This window comes from Pongo abelii, chromosome 3 (assembly GCF_028885655.2).
Source record: "Pongo abelii isolate AG06213 chromosome 3, NHGRI_mPonAbe1-v2.0_pri, whole genome shotgun sequence".
In the NCBI taxonomy this organism is placed as follows: domain Eukaryota; kingdom Metazoa; phylum Chordata; class Mammalia; order Primates; family Hominidae; genus Pongo; species Pongo abelii.
The window spans coordinates 123,367,093-123,385,672 of record NC_071988.2 but is presented as its reverse complement, the minus strand read 5'-3'; the positions used below and the strand labels follow the sequence as shown (position 1 = coordinate 123,385,672).

The window sequence follows — 18,580 nt, the reverse complement described above, 5'->3', positions numbered from 1 at the left end:
CCTGACCAACATGGAGAAACCCCATCTCTACTAAAAATACAAAATTAGCCAGGTGTGGTGGCACATGCCTGTAATCCCAGCTACTTCAGGAGGCTGAGGCAGGAGAATTGCTTGAACCTGGGAGGCGGAGGTTGCAGTGAGCCGAGATCGTGCCATTGCACTCCAGCCTGGGCAACAAGAGCAAAACTGTATCTCAAAAAAAAAAGAAAGAAAACCTGAACAAGCATAGAATCTATATAGAGATACTAAAAGAGAAAAAGTGAGAAAGGGAAGGAGAGAGGGAGGGAAGGATAGGAGGAAGGGAGGGAAAAAGAAAGCAAGGAAGGAAGGGAGGGAGGGAGGAAAAGAGGAAAGGAGAAAACCAATGGAGATGGGGAGCAAAAACTAAACACATGTTACTATAAACAAAGTTGAAAATTGTAACCAAACATTTCACCGTGAATTTTTAAAATGTAATGAATAGAAATCACCTTTTGAAAGCAATTATATAGTGCAGATATGCAAGAAGATAGAGAGAGGTGAGTGAATTAAGAACAAGAGGTGAATTTTGTTATAGGTGCTCAACCAAATGGTACAATGAAAAAAAGTAAAAGTACTATGAAAATGAAAGAGATTGGAAGTAATACAGAGAAAGAGAAAATCATGAAAGTATAAAATGGTAGCAAAAGTTAAAGTGAAAATGCAAACTAAGTTAATTAGATATTAATAGAGTCAAAGGGATTAGAGAGAAATTGTAGAGTGCACTGCAGATTGAAGAAATCCAAAATACATAAAAAAGGAGTCCCTGAAAAATAAACCATAAACATAAAGAATTAAGAAATTCTTCATGAAATAAAAGAAGACTTGACTCTACATTTTGGGAAAAAGACACAAACAGAAATAAGAAAGCATGTCCCTGGGAAGAATAATCCAGAATAGTCAGCACTAAAATATTCTAGTAAAGTCACTAAACTTCAACTATCAATGAAGAATCCTTTAGTCAGCTAGGCAAATAAAAATTCTGTAAATTCTGCAATGCTAGAGACAGAAGAGCACGAGCAATACTGTCCTCAGACAAACTCTACCTTCAGTGTAAGACAAGAGACGAACTCTTTTAAACATTCAGGAATTCAGAAACATTGCTTCCAAGGGACCTTCCTCAGGAATGATTAGAAGTGACCTTCAGCCAACCAAGGGATTATTAAAATCACAATAACAAAGGAAACTGTCGACAATGTAAGCCCTGTTAGTAGATCTTCACCTGGTGGAGCCTTCAGAGGATCTTAGCTCTGGACAGCTTGACTGCATCCTCATGACAAATCCTGCTCCAGAACCTCCCAGCTAAACCTCTCTAGATTCCTGAATCATAGAAACTGATATAACCATTATGTATTAAGTTGCTAAAATTTACAGAAACTTGTTATGCAACAATAGACAACTAAGACAATGCTTTAATCACACCTGTAATCCCAGCACTTTAGGAGGCCAAGGTGGGCTGATCACTTGAGGTTAGGAGTTCGAGACCAGCCTGGCCAACATGGTAAAACCTCATCTCCACTAAAAATACAAAAATTAGCCAGGCATGGTGGTGCGTGTCTGTAATATCAGCTACTCAGGAGGCTGGGGCACGAGAATTGCTTTAGCCTGGGAGGCAGAGGTTGCCATGAACCAAGTTCATGCCACTGCACTCCAGCCTGGATGACAGAGCGAGACTCTGTCTCAAAACAAAACAAAACAAACAAACAAAAAAAACCACTGAATTTGAAGAGGTTACAATACTGGAAAATAAGAAGGAATTTCGGTAAGAAGAAAGTTGCTTTCCACCAAGGAAGAAGTATAGTGAGAAAAGCTTCCAGCGAACCATTTGGGGTTGATATAGGTTCCCTGGATTTACAGAACTCCAACACTTGTGCTGGATCCAGGTTTGGAAATTACTAAGGGCAAGAGACTGTGGCTGTACTGCTGCTCTGAGGGCAGGATGGTGATAGCTACTCTGGGAATGGCTTGTATGCCCAGAATTTGTCCGGAAAAAGATAAATGAAGATAAAGGAAGGTTTATCTTCAGATAGATGTGGACAAGGTAGGAGAAACACCAAGCCAGGAGATATCTCAGTGCCATTTTCATCATGAGAGACACATGAAGGAGCCATAGAACTCAACAGTAAGAATCTATATGCGTTAGACACCCACAGCTATGATCTTAGAGAAGAGGGACTATTTGACTCATTAAGAAACTGCAGGAGAGACATTCCCAGCGAATAAGGAATTTCCAAAAACTCAGAAATTTGCTCCAAAAAAAAGGAGCCAACTTTTAATCTGATGTGGCCAAGATAAAATAATAGCTTCACTCCTTCCCTTTAAGCCATGAAACCATAGTTGGAAGACTGGGAGTTGAGAGCAAAGGGCAGACTAAGGAAATCAGGGAAGCAGCTGACCACAGCACGCTTTTCACACCTAGCAGAATAAAACTGTGGAAGGGAGAAGCTTTAACATTAGTAAGCTGCAGCATTTTTATTACTACATGGAAATATAATTAATTAATTAATGGGATCTTGTATTTTCTTTTATCTAAAGGTTACATGCTTAAAATTTTAAAAGCTCTGTAATTGTAACCCAGACCTTCAAACCTTGAACTGCTACTGACTGGTAACACTACTAGAGTACATTAACTCATGCCTCACCAGTTACATAAGAAACCAGCTTCCAGAACCAAACTGTCATATGACTGAGCATACCATACTTGTTCTGCCATGATCTCATCCAGGCTGCCCTAAAGAATATTTATAAGCCATTTTTAGAACAAGGAATAAGCCTTGATTGGAATAGAGCTAAAAATTAAGAACCTTAATGTATTTTGTGGACAGTACAACATACTGTTGAATAAAATCAGCTCTCATTTTTCTTATTCCTATCCTGACATCAGTTATTGGTTCTAAAACAACTTGCAATTCTATAATTACAAAAAAACAAATAAAAATAAAACAAACAAGGTTTGGCAACACTACCTTTGAATATGATACTCTGGATTACAGAGATGTAGTCTTCAGGTTCCTGTTCAGTTGAGATCTCCCATCTGCTTTGAGAGATATTTAATAACTCATAGAGCTGATCTGAACTCTTCACTCCACAAAGCAAAGTAACTACACTTTTTGGTGAATGAAGTATCTTTTCCAGAAACTGACATTTCTTTGGAGTTAGGTCTTTAAGCAGGCTATTTGATAATATCAAAAGTTTACATTTGTAAGAGGTTAAGTTCAGCAACTCCAAATGCCGAAAAGAGAAATTCTCCAAGCGATATAACAGGATGGCTTCCCTTTTCACAACATGTAAAAATACTTCTGTCAAGTACAGAGCCCATTCCTCTGCATCTTCTTCATATATCATTATGATGTCTTTTGTATTTCCTGGAAAAAGAAAAAAATACTTTCTTATATTTGCAATGCTATCAGCAGGTTAAATTATTATTTCTCAAAAATTTTAATATGCTCACTAGGCAATATATTAATTTGCTTATACCAGAGAAAAACTCTATGAAAGTCCTTCATAGTATAAAAAAATCATAGATTAAATAAAACTAGAATTCAAAGATAAGTTGATTTAAATTTTAAAAAGAATGATATGAAAGAGTATAATAAATAAGGAAACAAGTCAAGAGCCAAAACAATACCATTACCCAGATAATAAATAAATTAGAAATAAATAAATAAATAAATTAGAAAATAAAAATAAATTAGAAAAATAAATGAGTAGATTAGACATAGATAATGTTATAGATAATATTTTAATTTCTGGCCCAAAAGAAAAGCTTGATATTTTCATAGTAAATCAAAAAAAAAAAAAAAAACAAAGGAGGAGAAATAGAACAAGGCTAACACAATTGTTGAAAATACGATATATTTAGTTGAGAGTCAAAAACAGAAAAGATTCAGTATAAGGATGATCCAAAAGCCTGACGTAGAAGAGAATAATATACACATTAAAACACTGTAAAACATATAATTTTTAATAATTTTAAAAATCCTTGAAATAAGAAGGATAAAGGAACCAGCTCTATGGATCAACGTGAAACAATCAGGCTCCAATTAAAATTCTTAAAGAAAACAGATCTTGCCGCGCGCGGTGGCTCACATCTCTAATCCCAGCACTTTGGGAGGCCGAGGCGGGCTGATCACGAGGTCAGGAGATCGAGACCATCCTGGCTAACATGGTGAAACCCCATCTCTACTAAAAATACAAAAAATTAGCCGGGCGTGGTGGTGGGTGCCTGTAGTCCCAGGCACTTGGGAGGCTGAGTCAGAATGGCTTGAACCCAGGAGGCGGAGTTTGCAGTGAGCGGAGATTATGCCACTGCACTCCAGCCTGGGCAACAGAGTGAGACTCTGTCTCAAAAAAAAAAAAAAAAAGAAAAGAAAAGAAAACAGATCTTGATTAAATTGTCCTTAACTTAATGATAATTATAAAATTTCTTTGCATATCCAGGAAAGAAAACAAAGTCACCACAATAAGAGAAATGTGAGGTTGGTCTTGATTTCTTCAGAGCATTTTCAAGGCCAGGTGAATTATAAGAAAATTTTTACAAAACTAATTTTTACAGTATATTCATACTATAAAATATTGCATAATAATGAAAAAGAATGTAACAATGCTACATGCAACATGGATGAATCTAAAGACATAATATTGAGTGAAAGAAGAAAGAGTGTATATTGCATAATTGTATTTATGTAAAGTTCCAAAGCAGAAAACTTGATTCACAGTGATACAGATCTGAATATTTTAGGGTAGAATTAACAAATTAAAATAGGCATGAGAGAGCCTGCTGGAGTTCTGGATATGGTCTATATCTTGATCTAGGTGGTACATATATATGGAGATATATATATATATTTTCACTCATCTACATATCTTAGATTGTGTTTGTAAGTTATACTGCAATATACCTGCAAAAGCTAGATGACTTGGGGAGGGAAGGACATAGGAAATAAATAAAGCATTTGTAACATTATCACATGTATTTGAAAATTAGAGAAAATATGCTAATAATGGAGGTTTGACAGGTCTAATAGGGTATTTACAAAAAGAATTAAAGATAGGTACATTTCAACATTTTGCACAAAAAACAAAAAATGAAGTAAATATTAATTCTGGAAAAAAGCCCCAAAATTTATGAAAGAAAGCAGGATAATTATAGACTATTTGGATCAATAGTGTGCATGTGTTTATAGTTATAATAATGTAAAAATTGATTAATTAATGACAAGTTGAGATTTAAATATCCTGGAGAATAAGAGTCAGACAAACAAAAGTATACAAATACTTATCTTACGTATTATAGGAAGACAGTAGATAATAGCTAAAATTAGTAAATCAAGAAATTGTAATATAAATGTATCTTTTTGAAATATGCAAAGGAATAAAAAAAAACTTTGAAAAAATTATGGCTTTTAAGGTTCTTAGAAGTGTGGAATAGTATTTGGAGAAAGGGAAAGTAAAGAACTGTTGATTTTCACTATGTTTTATCATTGTTTTATATGAAAGTGTAACTGTAATCAAAATTTAAATAATAGACAAAAATCCAGCCAAAAAGTAGCAGAACCAAAGTAAACAGAAATGAAAAAAACTTTGGAAAAAGAATAGGGTGAGTTGAATACATGTACATATAGAACAACAACTAAATGCTGAGGGCATTATGATTGCACTACAAAATGCAAATTTTAACTTGATGAAATAAAAGTGATTACACAATGGGAAAAACTGAGCATTTGGGGAGGAGAAAGTAAAACATTCTAACCTCATCTTTAATAGAATTTAATCCTTTAACACTGCCTAAATTTGAAACATTAATTTAAAATAATGACTTCATTCAATATTTTTTGTATCATTTTTCCCTAAACAATAATAATCTAAAAAGTACCCAAAGAAATTTTTATCTTAAAATTAATATATCATTAGTTTTACTTTAAATTAACTTTATATTTAAAGATAGCATGTAAACTCTAATCTCATTTTTAAGAAAATAGTACCTCCATGCCTATCTACCTAAAATAATTCTATCATTAGCAACAATTGTTTATGAGAGACAGGACCTTGAGAGATATATGGCTTTCTTTTTCTTCACTCTTCCATATTGCTTATATTTTTATAATAACCTTATATTATTTTACAAAACATAATCATTTTTAAAGATCAGTTTGTACAGTATTATCATGAATACAAAGAGTGAAACACCAAACTCTTGTCATCTTCTTTCTCTGAAAACAGAGCATGTATTTTCTACACCACTGACGTAGTGATGAAAACCATAATGATTCTGAGAGCTTTTGTGTTTTATTGAATTATTGGGTTTATGTCTTTCTGTCTTTTCCTGTGATATAAATATTATCTCTGAGGGCAGATGCTTTATTTTGCAATCCAAATTCCCACACAATGCCAAGCACAATTTCTTGAACAGATATTCAACAACTTTTTTTTACATATTTATGTATGTAGAATGAGAGAAAAACATCTGGCAGAAAACATACGGGAATCACACGTAAGTTGTATATGAATCATCAATATAGTTCTGTTATTCTGTGTATAGTAGTGTAGTATCTCATCCAGCCTGGATGCTAAATAACTTGTTTAACAAACAGAAATATTATGCCATAATTTGGTATTTTTACATTTGAGGAACGGTAGAAGAGAAGGGTTTTCTTCATATTGCATATAGCCAGAATAAGCTGGTCTACAGTTATAAAAATAATAGGAGTATAAATAAAATTAATAATAATTAAAATTATCAAGCATTTAAAATAAATTAGGTCTCTATGTGTTTCACACATGCTGTTTTATTTAATTCTCACAATTACACTATTAAGTAAGTACTAATGTTTTCCTCATTTTACAGATGGGAAAACTGAAGTGGTATTAGAATCAGGACTCTGATGCGGGCAGTCTGCCCTATACCCTATACTTTTAACTTCTAACAGCAAAGGACACAATAATATTATTTAAAAGATTACAGTAGCTTATTTGCAGGGATATGAGTTAGATTAGTCAACATCAAGCAGCCTATGGGGCAGTCTTAACTATGCACAGTATGTGAAAGCTTACTGGGAGTCTGGTTTCCTACCAAGGAGAAAGAGGAAACAGAACATATCATGTACTCTAAGAGTAGAGTAATCTATGAAGAATTTACAGACTTGACTTTTTGACTCTATAATTTAAATCAAGAAAATTGTAGAATAAGCTATGAGTATATGTTAACGTAAAGAATAAATACTCCCATGTTATTTGGCTGGGTATCACAATTGGCAGACAACTATATGAAATCAAAACTAGAGACAATCATAACCTGTCTTTCAAAGCCCAAGAAAATTACACGGTAGTCTTTCTCAATACTCTAGATGCATTTTTACTTATGTTGAAAATTGAGCCTTTTTATTTGACTTATATTTTGTCAATAACCTCACATGACAATTCTCAAAAACCTGAATTTGACATCAAATATCATTTCTTTCTTCTCTACAGATGAAATCATTTCAGTATTTTAATCTTTAGTTTTCTCAATTATTATTTACTGAGACTTTCTATGTACCAGGAATGTTGCTAAGCAGTTGACATGTATTACCTCATTTAATCCTCACCAAACTGCATGGAGTTGGTCCTGTTAGTCTTATTTTACTGATGTTCTCATTGAGGCTCAGAGGGGTTAAGTTACTTATCAGAGCCACAAAGATAGTTGTTGATCTTTATGCTGACTTTCTTTCTTTTCATATGAAACTAAGTTGTGTTGAAATATAAAAGTTAATAAAAACTCTTTCAATAAGCCGTGGTTTTCTTTTCCCTTTTTCTAGAAAATACAAGTTTGTACCTGAATAATATCTAGGACCACAGACCCCAAAATAGTTCTTTATAAATTCTCAAAAGTAGCCCAGTGGCCTTGCACTGCACTTCATTTTACACACTTGAATTAAATCAACCCTAAGTAATTCTCCCCATTTAAGGAGGGTTACTGTCATTAAGATTGGTCAACTTTTATAGGCTTTGCAATGGAACAATAAATGATAAACTTGAAGCATAGAAATATAAAATTTCCATTCCTGGAAAGCTTCATCATAATAAAAAGACATTACTATTGAAGATGGAATCAAGATCTGCAAATAAATTGTTTTAAATATACATCTTCAGTCTTGCATCATAAAGTGACAGCATTGTACAATGGTTCTGTAGGAACAAAATACAGCCATATTAATTTTTTTTTTTTTTTTAATTTTTTTTTTTCTTTTATTATTATTATTATTATTATACTTTAGGTTTTATGGTTAAATTTACTATATTCTTTCAGATTCAATAATGCCTTATTTATTTATCTTAAATACACTATAACAAATGTTTAAACCTGAAAGAAATATTTATCAATAATTTATATCAACAATTGCTTTTCCACCAAAACCAGATTACATTACATATTACCAAAAGAATGAGACTAAACATATATTAAAATTCTTCTTATTCCATATGCACAGCTTAAAATGGCAGATTTTCTTCTTTTTGAATAAGATCCAATCTCATACCCATGTTTTGATTGTGCATAATGGAAAAAGATTGCATAATGCATCCTTTCAATATTACATTTTTCTAACTGGTAACCAAAAGGCAGAAGAAAAGAAAGCAGAAAATTACAAAAAAAAAAAAAAAATGAGTTACAGCCATAATGGATTCAGCAATAACAACAAGAACATTAATCTTAATATAATCACACACACATATATCATTACTTACATTACACAGTAAGTATAACTCGATTGAGTTTACATTCCAACTTTGTACTGTTATTTCTGGTACAACATGGGAACAAAACTGGGGATTTTTCAAAGGTTTGAATGTAGTGAAACACACCATAACTCATATTTCTCCTCTGGGAAAGTGGCTAATTCCACTTATTCATAGTGGGACATTCATATATGAAGTGTTTCCTGTATAATCTGTATATATCTGTGTAGTGGATGCTGTGGATGCACATCCCACATCTTCCTGGACACCAGCTACTGCTTAGTGGTCAGTTATTATTGACCACTTCTGACCTCTGCTTTACTGACTGAGGACTTTCTCTGGTGCTAAGAGTACTTCCTAAGTCTGTGCACCTGCCCAGCAGCTCATTAGCTCCAGGGATTTAGTGCACCAAGAATAGGGAGACAACCTCAGGCAGTGAGGAACAGAAGTAAATGTGTAAATAACTCAGCTTATCCAACCTGCAATGGGGGCAATTCTGAGGTTTGTTCTACACAGTAATCAGAGAGTCCCAATGGTATTGAATTGTAACTCGTCACAGTGTTATTATACTTATTAATACACACATTGTCTTTTCTCCCTTTCTTATCTTTCTCCATTTTCTCACTAGAGTTTCATGGGCTCATGATCAAATACCTGTACTCAAGTCCATTTTTCCAAATCTTCTACAGGACTCTTCTATACATATACATTATTTAACTTAGTTCTTTCTTTCAAATGCAGGAAGTTACCAACAAATAATTTTAAGATTATGCTTTTCAGCTATGGTGAAGAACAACCAGCAAAAATTTTTATGCAAATTCAGAATTTTCCACTTTCTTCTTTTAAAATGCAAACAGATACTTTTAGGTCTCATAGAGCGACCATGGAAGGGATTTTTTTTTCTATATAAAAAAGCATGGCATTAATTGTTACAGCATTATTTTGTGAAGTTTTCCTAACCCTAGATATATAAACTGAAAATGTTCTAATCCCACCTCTAATCACTTTTTATGTCTAGTTGGCCCATTCATAAAATTGAATAAAACACAAGTACCTAAATAGGGTTGTTGAAAGTACTAACCGAAAAAATTCATACAATGTGCTTATCACACAGCATGGACAATAGGAGTCAGGAAATATTAGATCCTACCAGTAAGACTGTCTACATCTGCGAGCAGGAAGGCCATACTCAAAAGTTTCTCAAAATATTACCACAATAATAAGGTATACAAAGGTAAGTATATATATTCATAAAATAAGTGACTATTTCCTAAGTTTCTATGTTGTCTACATTATTTATATACATTGGAATGGGAATTAAAAGAAAATTTTTTGAAAATATATTTTTTATCAAGATGTAGATATCATGGTTGAGAACATCTTGCACCTTTCCAAGTTTACCGATAATTTGTATTAAAAGAAGAAAAAATGCGAATGACGATTTGGGAAAGGTATTGTGTTAGAAATGAGTTTTAGGAAGCAATTGCAGCAAATAAAAAAAATGACAAATAGGGTCTAATTAAACTAAACAGCTCCTGCACCACAAAATAAACTATCAACAGAGTAAAAAAACAACCATAAAGACACATGCACATAAATGTTCACTGCAGCACAATTCACAATAGCAAAGACATGCAATCAACCTAAATACCATCAATGATAGACTGGACAAAGAAAATGTGGTGGCCAGACGCGGTGGCTCATATCTGTAATCCCAGCACTTTGGGAGGCCGAGGCGGGTGGATCACGAGGTCAGGAGATTGAGACCAGCCTGGCTAACATGGCGAAATCCCGCCTCTACCAAAAATACAAAAAAATTAGTGGGGCGTGGTGGCGGACGCCTGTAGTCCCAGCTATTCGGGAGGCTGAGGCAGGAGAATGACATGAACTTGGGAGGTGGAGCTTGAAGTGAAGGGAGATTGCACCACCGCACTCCAGCCTGGGCGACAGAGCGAGACTATGTCTCAAAAAAAAAAAAAGTATTGATTCCAAGACAACACTGACCATAAGACCACCCATTATTTTGTTTCTTTAAGAAGAGAATGCTGTGATCAAAAAACTATAATATACTACAAATTCAAAGATAAATTTTAACTTTAGAGCATTTGAATAACAAAGTAAATTGTCAGAATCAATGAAATATGGTAACTTTAGAGAATTTGAATAATAAAATAAATTGCCAGAATCAGTAACATTACTATCTCATACAGTCTCTTAAGTGCCTTTTTTTTCTTTTTCTTTTTTTTCTGAGGTCTCACTAAGGCTGGAGTGCAGTGGCATGATCTTGGGACTCAGTTCAACCTCCGCCTCCCAGGCTTAAGTGATCCTCCCACCTCAGCCTCCCGAGTAGCTGGGACCACAGGTATGCACCACTATGCCAAGTGAATTTTGTGTATTTTTTGTATTTTTTTTAATGGTAGAGACAGGGTTTCACCATGTTGACCAGACTGGTCTCAAACTGCTGGGCTCAAGTGATCCACCCACCTAGGCCTCCCAAAGTGCTGGGATTACAGGCATGAGCCACCACGCCTTGCCAAGTGCTTCTCATTTCTCCAATTCAACATCAAGAATGATCTCCTCAGAATCTTATTATTTTTTATGATTTCCCCCAGACTGATTTCTTTCCTGGAGGATGGCCCTTATGTATTACATCACCCAGGCTCCCATGCCTACCTTGATTGAAAGCACCATCAGAATCTCAGATGAGAAGAAAGAATGATAGGGTTTTTTATTGGCCCTCCACTCACTCCTCCATTTTAGTTTGGACAGTGGCTGCTTTCTTGTATGGCCAATTTTCTATGACTTTTCTTTCATGGGTCCAGTTTTCATGCAATTCCAATAACCGTCTTCCTTTCCCTTATCTCACTAGTGTAGTAAAGAATTTTTGTTGCTAGTGTGAATGCTTCACTATCCCTCCTCGATTCAAAAAATCAAGCAAACAAACAAACAAAAAACCCAAACCAAACATATACCATATATAAAAATCAGCTCATGATGGATTAAAGACTTAAATGCAAAACCCAAAACTAAAAAAACCCTGGAAGACAACCTAGGCAATACCATCCTAGACATAGAAATGGGCAAAGACTTCATGACAAAGACACCAAAAGCAATCGCAACAAAAGCGAAAATTGACAAATGGGATCTAATTAAACAAGAGTTCCTGGGCAGCCAAAGAAAGCATCAACAGTGAACAGACAACGTACAGAACAGGAGAAAAATTTTGCAAACTACGCATCTGACAAAGGTCAAATATCGAGCACCTATAAGGAACTTAAATACATTTCCAAGAGAAAAAAGCAAACAACTCCATTAAAAAGTGGGCAAAGGACATGAATAGACACTTTTCAAAAGAAGACACACGTGGCCAACAATCATATGGAAAAAAGCTCAATATCACTGAATATCACTGATCATTAGAGAAATGCAAATCAAAAGCCCAATGAGATATCGTCTCACATCAGTTAGAAGGGCTATTAATAAAAAGTCAAAAAATAACAGATGCTGGCGAGGTTGTGGAGAAAATGGAAAACTTATACACTGTTGGTGGGAGTGTAAATTAGTTCAACCACTGTGGAACACAGTATGGCAATTCTTCAAAGACCTAAAGACAGAAATAGCATTTGACCCACCCAGAGGAATATAAATCATTCTACCATAAAGATACATGCACATGAATGTTCACTGCAGCACAATTCACAATAGCAAAGACATGGTATCAAGCTAAGAGCCCATCAATGACAGACTGGATAAAAAGAATGTGGTACATATACACCACGGAATACTATGCAACCATAAAAAAGAATGAGATAATGTCTTGTGGGAACGTGAATGAAGCTGGAGGCTATTATTCTCAGCAAACTATTTCAGGAACAGAAAACCAAATACCACATGTTCTCACTTATAAGTGGGAGCTAAATGATAAGAATTTATGAACACAAAAAAGGAAACAACAGTCACTGGGGTATGCTTGAAGGTGGAGGGTGGGAGGAGGGAAAGGAGCAGAAAAGATAACTATTGGGTACTGGCCTTAATTCCTGGGTGATGAAATAATCTGTGCAACAGACCCCCATGACATGAGCTTACCTATGTAACAAACCATCACATGTAGGCCCTAAACTAAAATAAAAGTTAAAAAAAAAAGGAACATTTTTAAAAACTTCACTTGAGGCAATTGCCTTACAAGTAATGTCAACTTTTCTTAGTACAGATGCCAACATCCCTCACTGGTTGCCTCTTGAATCAGTAACTAGAGTTAGATCCCATAAGGGAAGGGAGAAAATTCCACAAAAAACAATTTAATACTCAGAAACTGTTCATGGATATTGCCAATATGTATCAGCATGAGTTTGGAAAGTATGTATGGAATGAATTTTAAGGGTTATTAGACTGAGAAAGATGAATCAGAAGGTTGGATCTGACTGAATTTATCAATATGGTTGTATTTTAACAGCATTCAGGGATTAATGTGTTATCTCAAGTACCTGTGGTAGTATTAACAGCCTATTAGAATGGTTAATTAAAGCTTGGATTCCATGGTGGCCTACAGTCAATGAGGCTGCAATGCCAGAATTTCCCTGCTATGACATAGAGCAGGAGTCAGTAGACAAATTTTCTGTAAAGGGCTAGATAGTAAATATTTTAGGCTTTGTGGCACACTTGGAATCTCCTTCTTCTTCTCCTCCTTATCCTTCTCCTCTTCTTTTCTACAACTTTAAATGTGTGAAAACCATTCTTAGCTCACAGGTGATACACAAACGGGACACCAGCTGGATTTCGTCTACTGACTCTCATTTGCTGACCTCTACTCTAGAGTGTTCTGATGTTCCCTTCGCTAGCATTAAGAAAGGTATTCATGAAAAGTGCTGTGATGTCTGTCTTCTGCAGCATAGACACAATGATTAGGTTTAGACCTTTGAACTGAACTTTTGATGTCGATGGAGAATAATGAAGTCTGAGTTGGTAGAGAACAAATGGTAACACAATCATTAGAGACAACATAAATAATCAAAGTGTTTTTCACTGCAGGTATTGTGGTAGTATCTAATTGATCTGAGGATCCTTAGGAATGAGATATGTAGTGTATATATTTGTAATACAGATTACTAATGTAATGTAAACCTGAAATATATAGCCTATGAAGGTTCTATATCATCTTTATAAACAAAACAATTCTCGTTTGGGGTGCAAAAACTTACTTAAGTTGCTATAATGGAAATTCATAGACTGCTCCCTAGTTTATAGACTTAGAGGACTTTCACTGAGGGGAGCTCAGGTCCCTTTGAAAAAGGGGTTTTCTATGCTGATAAACAGGGGTACCATAAATCTTCCTCCAAGCCTTCATCAGAGTGACCTAAAGGCACGTGTACTAGGGAAAAAATAATACTCAGAATACTCAGGAATATCTTCTATCAGTTATTAGTTACTAGTCTTAACTGATAAAAAATTCCCAAAGACTGAAAATACCACCATGGTATTTTTTGGGAATTTATAGAAGTCAGGTGTAATAATAAATGACATCTTGCCTTCAGTATATATATGATAATGATTCCAGTGGGCCCATGTGAGTACCACAGAGGTATCCTGTGGGTATTTTTTAAGCCAGAAATGTTTGGTGAAAATGCATATACATAGCAAATGTCAGAATCCTAACAGAGAGTGAGGACTATTATTGTAGGAAAGGCAAAATATATGTATCTGAAACTGTCGAATCCCATTCTCACAGTAAACTAAAAAAAAAAAAAAAAAACAAAAAAAAAAACAGTAATCTTTCTTTATTCATGGAGAATACCTTCCAAGACCCCCAGCGGATCCCTGAAACTACAGATAGCATAGAACTCTATATATACTAAGCTTTTTTGCTATACATGTATGTCTATGATAAAGTTTAATTTATAAGGTAGGCATGGTAAGAGCATAGCAACAATAATTATTAATAAAATAGAACAACTGTAACAGTAAGTATAGTAAAAGTTATGTGAATGTGGTTTCTGTTTCTCTTCCTTTCAAAATATATTACTATTTTTGAACCATGGCTGACCATGGATAACTAAAACCACAGGACACAAAACCACAGAGAAGGGGGACTACTGTACTACATTCCTGAAGGAATTACAGATTATTGCCACCAACAAAGACATGGGAGATGAAGATATAATGGTGGTTATTTCTTCACAACTCTGCTTTACTCTCTAGTTTGCCAGTACAAAAGCCAAAGGGTCTTGTAAAATAACTGCTGATTTTCATAAACATAACCAGGTATTCATATTAACTGCTATTCCACAGATGATATATTTACTGGAGCAAATCAACTAGCCTATGTAAACTATAAACAGATATTGATCGAGTCATTATTTTCTTTATAATTGCAACGAATAAAGATAATAATCAGTTTGCAGTCACTTGGTAGAAACAGCAGTAACCTTTCCCTGACTTAACTCAAGGCTATGCCCCATGTCATAATAACATCTGTATAAATACTGACCATATCTATACGCCATACAGTATATAATTTTATATGTAAAATATAAAATTGAGTAAATAAACTTGCTCATAGCAAAGGAGCAAATGCTCCCTTTGTCATAATATGATACATTTGTCATAATATGATACATAATATGATACATAATATGATACATTTGTGCCAGAGTGTGAAGGATAAACCATATTGAAGTTCAGGAACCTGAAATATCCATCAGTCTTTCTAGACAGTCAGTGGTATAGCAGGCGTGTCCAATCTTTTGACTTCCCTGGACCACATTGGAAGAAGAATTGTCTTGGGCCACATATAAAATACACTAATGACAGCTGATGAGCTAAAAAAAAAATTGCAAAAAATAAAATCTCATAATGTTTTAAGAAAGTTTACAAATGTATGTTGGGCTACATTCAAAGCCATCCTGGGTCGCAGGTTGGACAAGCTTCCTTTAAGGCATATCAGGATAGTCCTGTATACTGAAAGACAATTTTTTTTATTTCCAACTTTTAAGTTCAGGGGCAGGTGTGCAGGATGTGCAGGTTTGTTACATAGGTAAACGTGTGCCATGATGGTTTGCTGCATAGATCATCCAATCACCCAGGTATTAATCACCCAGCATCCATTAGTTATTCTTCCTGATCCTCTCCCTCCTCCCACCCCTCACCCTCCAACAGGCCCAGTGTGTGTTGCTCACCTCTATGTGTCCATGTTTTCTCATCATTTAGCTCCCACTTATAAGTAAGAACATTTGGTATTTGGTTTTCTGCTCATGCATTAGTTTGCTAAAGATGATGGCCTTCAGCGCCATCCATGTCCCTGCAAAGGACATAATCGCAATCCTTTTTATGGCTGCATAGAATTCCATGGTGTACATGTACCACATTTTCTTTATCCAGTCTATCATTGATGGGCATTTGTGTTGATTTCATAAATTTACTATTGTGAATAATGCTGCAATGAACGTAAAATATGCATGTGTCTTTATAATAGAACAATTTACACTCCTTTGGGTATATAAATTATTGAATCTCACCATTAGATGGGCCTGTTTGCATTTTGAAGGAAACAAACATATTTGGGCCCATTTACCGGGTAGCCAGTAACAATACCAGTTTTGAGTAGGAGCAAAAAAGGGCTCTACTATACAGTCAGGCTGCAGTGCACACTACACTGTCCTTTGAGCTTTATAACAAAACTTTATTAAGTTTCTGGCAACTCTCAATAGGAGATCCACAACACATACCCCTGAGATTTTGGAGGAATACTATTCCTTATTCTTCCATTGACTCCTGTCTATTTGAAAATCAACGTGTGAGTTATTATTGGATCCTGACTGAGATTAATATCTGCTTATATGATACTAAGTGTTTATGTAGTCTAACTGGCCATTAATAAACTGGGTGTTATGTGATCTACCAAATTATAATTTGGTTGTAAGAAATAATATTCCATTAGAAAATGAGTATGATATATACAAAACCAGACTCAGGCAATTCTGGATGGGACAAGTAAGTGCCATGAGCCTGTAGCTTAAGCTTCTGTGACACCAAATCTTACCGCTTTACCACTCCTCCCTCAACATACATCTGTAACCTCATAAGGAATTACTAAACCTGTTTACAGAAAAAAAAGAAGCATGGCATTAGTTTCCAGATCATTCTGAAAAATATGCCAGCACCAGTCCAAAGTGAATGGTTGCTACATTACAGCCTCACTCATGGTGAAAGGAAATTCTTCCAATTGACGGAAGTTCATGTAATATATTTGAGAGCCCACTTTGATTTAGAGAAAAGATGGCTTGAGCTATGGATGGATCTACATTGAACAAAATAAGAAGAAATAGGAGAGGACATGTTCATTTCATTTCAGAATTAAATATACAAACTGAATTACTAAACAAGAAAAGATAGCTAGGAAACATGAGCCTATGCCTTTTGTGACATACAAAGGAAAATTAGACTTGAACTCGTTTCTCAGTTTTCCTTTGCGAGCAATTATACCTGCATAACAAGCCTTTGACCACATCGGTGATCAATGAATGCCCACTGAAAACTTTTAGAGCTACAAATGAGGCTGCAATAGGATCAAAGTTTTATATGGTTGTAAGAAAACTCATCTTGGAAATTCCTTGTCCTTTGGCAAAGCACTTTCCACAAACACATAAAAGTTCATTTCAAGGAAAAACATATAATTACATAAAAGTTAGGGTAGTTAGGGTAGATATTTTGAATACATGGAACAGACACATTATTATGCTAATGGACTAATTTTAAATACTTGTAATAGTTTGTAAAGTGTATAAATTTCTAAAAATCCTTTAGAAGTACACTTTTAAAAGTGAAGTTTATTTATGTAGATGATACCTTAATATTCTTGATTATAAAAAACAAGAGTGTGACAAAAATTAGTAAAAATCATAAAATCTGATTTAAAAAAACATGTCTAGAGCTCCGGTGGCAACTCCTTAACAGAGTACTTAAAACATTTAAAATATATTTTAAAATCTATTAATTTTTAAATATCTTTTGTAAACCTAAAAATGTATAAAGTCAGAACTTGATCCAAATCTATTATATCTATCAATAATAATTTCAGTACATCTCTGATTTGAAAATAGAATCTTCTTTAAATTACTTAGTAGATGTTGGTGTAATTTAAAAGTGAAAATTATTTCTTGAAGAAATAATTGACATTTTAACCAATAATAAATGTAGATTATAGTAGTCAGTCCTCAAAACGACATATGTTTAAAAATCCAAGGTGCAATACTTACGATTTTATTTTGTGATAAATTAGTAGTAGTTTCTACTTACTCCTCAATTTTTATATTTCCAGTTTTATTACATCCATATAAAAGATGGCAAATACACTGGAGGGACAGGATTCAGAATATGCTTGTAGTCAGTCCCTCAATTTCTACCTGTAATTGTTTTGTTAAGCTCCTGTAGCATGAGGGCATATGTTCTGACAGCTCCTCATCTATGGTCCAGGGTCTCCTGTAGCTGGGTGGGTATATCTCTCTAATTCTAGGATTTCACATTATAAACTCCACTTTCTCACTGATATAAGCCATGTGAGCCAATTATCAATTTCATCAGTAACAAAGGCAATATTTGATTTCCCCCTTCCCTTATTCTTTGTCATATTTCTTAATACTGCTTAACAACTCAAACATTGAAGAGGGTTATTTATTGCTCAATCCTCACCCCTATACTCAAAACATGTCCCTGAACTGTTATGCGGAAAAGTGTCTTTACATTCTATTATATAATAAATGTGCCACATTTCCATGTATACATATGTAACTAACCTGCACATTGTGCACATGTACCCTAAAACTTAAAGTATAATAATAAAATAAATAAAAAA

General features: G+C 34.5%; 1 protein-coding gene across 1 annotated transcript in view; it reads right to left on the bottom strand.

Moving 5' to 3' along the window:
• The window catches only part of BANK1 (B cell scaffold protein with ankyrin repeats 1), a 306,099-nt gene that overhangs the window by 260,724 nt on the left and 26,795 nt on the right, over positions 1-18,580 (bottom strand). Inside the window, exon 2 of the mRNA XM_024246032.3 lies at positions 2,985-3,383. Within this exon, the coding sequence (XP_024101800.2) occupies positions 2,985-3,383 (399 nt within the window). The remainder of the gene's footprint in view (positions 1-2,984; positions 3,384-18,580) is intronic.